Raw genomic sequence first — 8,088 nt, forward strand, 5'->3', positions numbered from 1 at the left:
TTTCCATTGTTAGACCTCTACTCTTAACTATTTTGCTCCATTACGTATTTTGTGTGATATACATTAATATAAGTCGTTTTTCTCCTTAAACATTTAGAGTAACACGTAAGTTTGAACTATTAAAACATAGAGTGATATCAATTCAAAAGATATAATTACAAATTTATGATAAAATAGTAAAGTCTGAATCAAAATGTCTAAATCAAATTAACTTCGATTGTTTGTTTTTTCTACGTACTGAAAAAACAAGTTATCTATTTTTAGAATATATATATATATATATATATATATATATATATATATATATATATATATATATATATATATATATATATATATATATATATAAATAAAAAATAAATAATTCTACCACAAACACAAAGAAACCTCGTTAACTGAAATATTAAAATTATTTTATTTTATACTTAACATTTTTTTATTAAAAAATAATATTATTTAAATAACAAACCTAAACCCAACAACACCAAATTGAAGCTGCTCGTTACCATCCATGGTTTGGTCTGAACCAAAAATCTGTTTCATTTGAAACAAAAATTGAAATTCAGATTCGGACGTTTTTCTTTTTGCAGTAACAATACAAACCAAACCAAAGTGTAATCTTTTTAAATGACGAATTTTATATAACTGTTATAATCTTTTTGTCAACCAACAAATAAATGTCTAAAGACTATCATTTTTTGCATCAGAAATGGTGTAAATTAGTCCAAATAGTGATTAATCTCCCATAATACAGTATGTTTTACAATTATATTTTAAATATATTCTTTTTTCTAGGTTATTTAAATTTTTTCTAGGTTATTTTAAATTATCAGTCTTACACCTTTTGGTACAATACGTTAAAAATTATGTCATCGTTATCGTCGTGTATACTTAATTCATATTAAATTTCTTTTTTTTATTAAAACAAATATTTTATCAAATAAAAAGTTACATTTATATCACATTTAAAGAAATTATTAAAAAATATAAAATTTTAAATATGTTTGAAACAATACCATATTAAAATTTTAATAATACAATTGAATTAAATGATATCATAGTATATACTTAGGTTATCATATCCGTGTAGTACACGTTTGAAAAAATAAACTATATTGAAATTACAAAAAATAATTTTCATTACGAAAGAATTCCATTATTTTATATTACGTATAAAAACATTATTCTATATACCTGTAACATGATTATCTACGTCCACCTTTTATACCAAAGGCCATGAATTAAATGTCTGTTATAGATAGATGTTTACGTTATTATTAATAAATGAAAAATTTTTATCATATGTTATATTTTCATTGGTCAAATATTATTTTAATGTTATTTTAAATTAATTTTTTATTCACATATTATTTTATAAGTTTTTCTATTTTATTAAATTCCATATACTTTTTTAATATAATAATTAAAATAAATATAATAATAAATATATATCAATTTTATTAATGAGCTTACCTTTTAATTTCAAACTTTACAAATTAAAGTCCATTGGTTTTTTTGTTTATTTATTTAAATTATTTGATTAAATTTAAAAGATAAAAAACATTTTAATTTTACTAATTCATTATTTTTTTATTTTCTCATAAATTCAAAATTCTCAAATATTTACATGCGTCCTCATTATTATTTACATCACTCATACCCAATTCCAAATAAGTTAAACTAAATTACGAAAGAAAAAAAAAAGAGTATAAAAAGTACATTACTATTTTTGCATTCAAACATTCTTTTAATTCTAACAAATGACAACAATTTTTATCATTGAGAAACAACCAAAAACTGAAGCAACATTTTAACACAATAAATACTTTAATAATCACGGGAAAGAATTCTCCCACCACGACCCCTATTGACATAATTGTATCCCCTTCCATGATAATAGCCGCCACCACCTCGTGAACGACCACCACGGTAGGGCCCACGGCCGCCCCTCCCCCCTCGGTATCTTGAGAATTCTCCAAACGTCTGAGTTGGATATTTTTAATCATTTTGTTAAATAAAAAAAACAAATAAATATAACAATTTATTATATAGCATGCCAATAAATTAAGGATATAGTGGTTTTTATGTATTTTGCCGTTTGGCATTAAATTAAAGAGTAATATACATTTTTGGTGCCTGAGCATGGTTGATTTTTGCAAATTTGGTCCTTATTTGAGATTTTTGTAATTGTTTTTTTGAAACTGTGGTCCTAAAAATATGGCACTAAACAAAGACCAATACAAAAACCTCAAACAAGAATCAAAATTGCAAGAGAAAACTTTCTGGGACCAAAACTGCAAAAATCTGCTTCACTCAAGGACCAAAATGTAATTTACTCTAAAACAAAAAATAAAATAAACAACTCCATCAAAAGATTATCAACTCTTTATATTAACTTGCACAGTGGTCCTTTACCCGGACTTGTAGCATGTAATTATTAAATATATTAAAACCAATTGGCTTAGCAATAGTATTAGTCTTTGGGTTTCATACTTTGGCCACAAGACTTTCATATATTGGCAGATTTGGTCCCTATACTTTTGGGGTTTCAAACTTTGGCCTTAAGACTTTCGTATATTGGCAGGTTTGGTCCCTATACTTTTGGGGTTTCAGACTTTGGCCATAAGACTTTTGTATATTGGCAGGTTTGATCCCTAGACTTTTGTATATTGGCAGGTTTGGTCCCTAGAGTCTTTGGGTTTCAAACTTTGCCCACAAGACTTTCTTATATTGGCAGATTTGGTCCCTATACTTTTTGGGTTTCAAACTTTGGCCATAAGACTTTCGTATATTGGTAGGTTTGGTCCCTAGACTTTTGTATATTGGCAGGTTTAGTACCTATAGTTTTTGGGTTTCAAACTTCAGCCACAAGACTTTTGTATATTGGCAGATTTGGTCCCTAGATTTTCGTACATTGGCAGGTTTGGTCCCCCACCACAGCAGGGGTAATGTAAGTTAAATAAAAAGTTAATAATATTTTGGTGGAGGTTTATTTTAATTCATTGTCATAAGAATTACTAAATGAGTATATAAAATAAAAATCGATGAAAATTTTATTTTTTGACAAAAAAAAAATCAAGATCTGTCCATTACCTCTGTATCTAGTTTCATCTGCTCAGAGAATCTTGTCCTTCCATTATTTAATTGATGATCACTGGAGTTGCTCGATAATGTATCAAAAAAATCATCCTTACTATAAACAGGCTGTTGATTGAATTGAAGAGTAATCTTTTAGCATACAATTTCAAAGATTTTAAAAAAAAATAATATTTTATATAAAAAGAAAAAGTAAATTCATTCACCTTGACGTCCAATTTTGGTAGAGCAGCATTATAATTTTCATCTTGTAATTCATCCTCATCACTATCTTTTGAACTGGTTTTTCCCAAAGTACCCCAGACTTCATCCTTGTTGAACTTTTCATTCATTGCAGTAAAGTCAAACTCTTCAGTAAATTTCATCACTGGTCTTGAGCCCTGAATCATAAAAACACCCGTAAATTTGGTGATTCTAGTAAAAATAAGGTGTAAAAGTTTTTTTTTTAAAGATATGGAGTAAAAAAGGAAAAGAAAAGAATTTACATTTACCCCTGATCCTCTGCCTCTTTCACGCCCTCTGTAATTATGGTGATTATGGTAAGTAGCTCCATTTGCCTAGAAAATCAGAGAGTTAAAAGAAGCATATTAAAACAATGAGAGAAACAAAACACATTGCATAATAAAAAGATAAAGTTACATACCTTTGGAGCATTACGTGGTTGATTTGGTAATGGCAATATTGGAGGCTGAGCTTCAACAGGTGTTTCTGACAATGGTGTGGGGTCCACATCCTTATGAATAACAGCTTGAGAAGACTGAGATGATGAAAATGAAACACCCGTATCTTTCCCAGGCTGCAACAACTGTCCATGTGTCACTAGTGATGGTGTCAGTGACTCAATGGAGTTGTTAGAAACTGGAGCTATGCTGACATTTACATCAGGGGTAGAATTGGAATTGGTAATAGTAGTAGTAGAAACCACAGGGTTAGTGTTGGGGACATTAGTTTGTAAAAAGTTTGGTAAGGGTTCAGTGGTTAATACCAAAGGTGGAACAGGAGGAAGACTGGAAGGCAAGGTGGACCCCAGTAAAGTAGAAGCTGAGCTGGCGGATGTTGGTAATAATGAAGATGAATATTCGGGCAGGTTGGGCAGCCCACCGGGCAAGGGAGAGTTGAAATTAGGATACTGCATTGGTCGATACATTGACTGTGGATAGAATCCTGGCCAATACATTGGCATTTGAAGAGAATTGGAATTTGGAGGAGGTGGCGATGGGCCCCACGAAGCCATATTTCCATCTGGTTGGTATAATGGCATGCCAGAGTGTCCTAGTTGTTGGTTAGGGGTAGTTTGGTCAAGAAAAGAGTTGGTGTTAGCAGTTGGGGGGAGGGTTGAAGGTGTTAAAGTTGGCCGAGGGTAGTGAGACTGCATTTATAAAAAAGAAATCATTAGAATTATATTAGATGATAGATTATATCATGGGGGTTGTGTTTCTACTTACTTGTATAATGGCAGGATCACTGTTTATGGGTTGTGTTGGTTGTTGAACAGGTGGTGATGTTTTCACCTGAAGATCCTGCAAAAAAAGAATGAAAAAATTTGTAACTTGTAATCTTGTTTTGATGTTTTCATGGTTTACAGAAGAAAAAATGTATTCAGAAACCTTGAAATGACATATATGCATGGAAAACAGAGGCAAGGTTAACAATGTTTCAAACGTAATACCTTGATGTCACTTCCACGAAATAAGATGTATTCATAAACTTTCTCACTGGGCATGATTTGTGGTCCATCTTTCTTTCGGCCTTCACTTCCAAATGATCTTACTGCAGATTGTCATACAAAAACCACAATGAGTTCATCGAAATCAACAAACTGGTAGCTAATACAGACACAAATCAATTTGCCAGATGATCCGATACAAAGTAATTAACTTGGAAAGGAAATTATTGTTTTCTTTTAAAATAACACTGATGAATGCAGCAATGAGACCAAAACGCGTTAATGATAATACATCAATAGAAAATCCCCAAATATTAGACGAAATTGTTTCGATATTTAAACTTGTTCACAGTTCTTTGAACCCTAATCTAAATACCCAATCAAAAAAACACAAATCGGGACAGACAGATAGGGCTTCTTAAAGCAAGATCTTATCAAATTAGTTACCGTTCCGCAATCCGATTGAGGATTCTTCGGTGTTGATGTTGTATAAAATTCCCTCATATCGGATCTCGCTCTTGGACGTCAAACTAATCAAGCTTCCAATGTACGTATCGGCCGATGATGTTGAAGATCTAGAACTATCGGCCGCCATAATCCGGCAATACTCCTCCGCTACTGCAAACCTGCAAGTAGATTAGTTGAGGGAGAAGACGGGGACCGGAATTTGTTGACTTATTTGTGTTTTTGTGAAAGACAAATGATTAGGGTTCTTTTTTCGGACTTCCACGCTTACCTGCTTTCGGTAATAAATCGGGGATTTCTCTTTTATATGTAGATTAAATTCATATTGTGTTTTTTTTTTTTCTTTTAGTATAATGATGCTGTAGCACATGAAATTTTTTCATTTGGTTAATTTGATTCTTAAAGGGTTTTTTTTTAATATATTAGACTAGTAAACTTGTAATTAACCTATTAATTACACAATTTTATCAACTTTTAGAAGGTTTCCCGGTTCACAATTTATATTTGTCAATTAATATATATTTTTGACCTAATCCAATGCCACGTGAGATATGTCACGTCAATTAATGATATACAAAGTTTAAAACCTTTCGTCTTCAGCTATCGAACTTCACGCGTCTTCATTATTCAGTTGTAAAAGAAACTGAGTTAGGGTTTGTGAAGCATTCATGTGATCGAGCTGAAGAAACAAAGAAGTCGCAGCAATGGCACAATCGAAACCTAATGGAGTGTTTGCGATGGTGGAACTCAACTACCAAGGGGTATTTAATCGGAATCCTTTATCTTACACTGGTGGTGTGAAAACCATGTTCACTGATGTCGACTTTTCTTCTATGACTTATTTTGAGTTTGTGACCTTCTGCGAACGTTTCATGCATGAAGAGTGTAAAAAGTTTTACTACTGTGAACCAGGAAATTCCTTGATGGAAGGGCTTAATCCCATTTCAGATGACGTGGAATATGTTGCTTTTATTTTTTATGCTTATGGAACAGATGGTGTAATATCGGTTTATGTGGATCATATTGGGGTTGGTGTTGATGGGTGGCTTGATGATTAAGATAATGATAATGATGAACATGAGTCTTGTATTGATGGTGAAAATGAAGACAACATAGATGAACTTAGAAATGTTGCCTTTGAATTTAATGAGGATGTAGTGCTTATGAATAAGACATCAAATGATCCTTTCTTAAGTAAGTTATGTGTTGATGATGATGATGAAAACAACATTGTAGATGATGACAATGGGAGAGAAGTTGAAGTTAACATACAAACTCATTTTATTTTTAATGAGCCATTACACTGGAAAAAACAAAAACCTATTATATGGATGGGATTTAAGGTTCCAAGGCAAGTAAAATCAGTGTTGTGTAACTATGATGTAGCTAATGGATATCAATTGTTATTTGAAAAAAAAATGATAGGAAAAGACGTTTGGTGAGGTGTAGCAAGGGTGCTTGCACATTTAGATTATGGGCTTCTTGGATGAGTGATGAAGAGAGTTTTCAAATCAACTCACTAAAAGTTGATCATAGTTGTGCTAGGAACTTCAAGTTTGGATCATTGGTGACATATGCATGGATTGGGAGTCACTATGCCAAAGAGATTGTACAAAGTCAGAAAATAAGTGTAAGGAAGCTTAGGGTAAAGGTAATGGACAAGTTTGGTATCCAATTTAGTATGGGGCAATGTAGAAGAGAAAAGAAGTATGCATTGAATCTTGTTGAAGGTAGCCTTGTTGAACATTATGGCAAGCTATGGTCATATGGTCATGAGATTTTAAGGACAAATCCTGGGTCAATTGTGAAACTAGATATGAGGATGGTCCAGATGGAAAGAAATATTTTAGTAAGTTATATTGTTGTTTTCAAGGAGTTAAACAAGGTTGGATTGAAGGGTGTAGAAGGATAATAGGTCTTGATGGATGTTTTCTTAAAGATGTTTGTAAGGGGGAAATGATTTGTGCTATTGGGAGGGATGTAAATGACAAGATATATCCTATTGCTTGGGTAGTGGTTAATGTGGAGAACAAGCAGAATTATAAGTGGTTTTTAGAGCTTCTCATTGACGATCTAAACTTGAATTTAGGCAATGATTTCAGTTTAATGTCAGACCAACATAAGGTTAGTATTTTACATAGTAATGCATCTATATTTATTTTATACTATTTGGTTTAAACCTTTATACTAATACAGGGTTTGATAGAGGTTGTTAAAGAGTTGTTGCCATATGTAGAGCACAGACAGTATGCTAGACATATTTGCCAGAATTTGCAGAAGAGATTCAATAGTGTCATATATCATACCTTGCTTTGGAGAGCATCTAAAGCCACAACTGAGCATGCTTTTAAAGTTGTGATGAAGGAAATCGAGACATTGAACCCAGATGCCCATCAATATCTCATGGAGAAAGATCCCAAAACATGGTAAAGAGCTTTCTTTCAAGTTAGGAGGTGTTGTGATGTAGTTGAAAATGGCTTCTCAAAAAGTTTTAATGTTGTAATAGTAGATGCCAGGAAGAAGCCCATAATAACCATGTTAGAGGAGTTAAGATTATACATGATGGACAAAATCTACAACATGAAATTAAAGGGACAACAATGGGGAAATCATATTTGTCCATAGATAAGGGATAAGGTGAATGTAACATCCCCCTCTGGCACGTATCACAATATTGTCCGCTTTGGGCCACTCGGCATGAGGACTTCCCAGGGGGTCACCCATCCTGGTACTACTCCTGCCCGAGCACGCTTAACTACAGAGTTCTTATGGGATCTGCTGCCCTCACGACTTTAAAACGCGTTGTGATAGGGAAGGTATCCAGACCGCGTTTTAAAGTCGTGAGGGCAGCAGATCCCATA

General features: G+C 32.6%; 2 protein-coding genes across 3 annotated transcripts; one reads left to right on the forward strand and one right to left on the reverse strand.

Annotated features, from left to right (window-relative positions):
- Window positions 1-1,709: 1,709 nt before the first annotated feature.
- Window positions 1,710-5,502, reverse strand: LOC111896438 (protein decapping 5). Of its 2 annotated transcripts, none has more exons than XM_023892427.3 (8): window positions 5,210-5,502; window positions 4,766-4,866; window positions 4,542-4,616; window positions 3,740-4,465; window positions 3,588-3,653; window positions 3,303-3,476; window positions 3,094-3,204; window positions 1,710-1,983 (listed from the first exon to the last, which is right to left on the reverse strand). In XM_023892427.3, exons 1-8 carry the CDS (start codon window positions 5,355-5,357, stop codon window positions 1,828-1,830), a joined length of 1,557 nt encoding a protein of 518 aa, XP_023748195.1. In that variant the 5' UTR covers window positions 5,358-5,502; the 3' UTR covers window positions 1,710-1,827. The 2 variants fall into 2 exon arrangements, with proteins under 2 accessions (XP_023748195.1, XP_023748194.1); XM_023892426.3 differs by having other exon boundaries at window positions 3,582-3,653.
- An 888-nt stretch (window positions 5,503-6,390) lies between these two features.
- On the forward strand, window positions 6,391-7,657 carry LOC111896449 (uncharacterized). The gene is made up of 4 exons (XM_052770812.1): window positions 6,391-6,578; window positions 6,653-7,076; window positions 7,178-7,351; window positions 7,424-7,657. Exons 1-4 carry the CDS (start codon window positions 6,391-6,393, stop codon window positions 7,655-7,657), a joined length of 1,020 nt encoding a protein of 339 aa, XP_052626772.1.
- The last annotated feature ends 431 nt before the right edge of the window (window positions 7,658-8,088 follow it).

This window comes from Lactuca sativa, chromosome 4, assembly GCF_002870075.4.
Source record: "Lactuca sativa cultivar Salinas chromosome 4, Lsat_Salinas_v11, whole genome shotgun sequence".
In the NCBI taxonomy this organism is placed as follows: domain Eukaryota; kingdom Viridiplantae; phylum Streptophyta; class Magnoliopsida; order Asterales; family Asteraceae; genus Lactuca; species Lactuca sativa.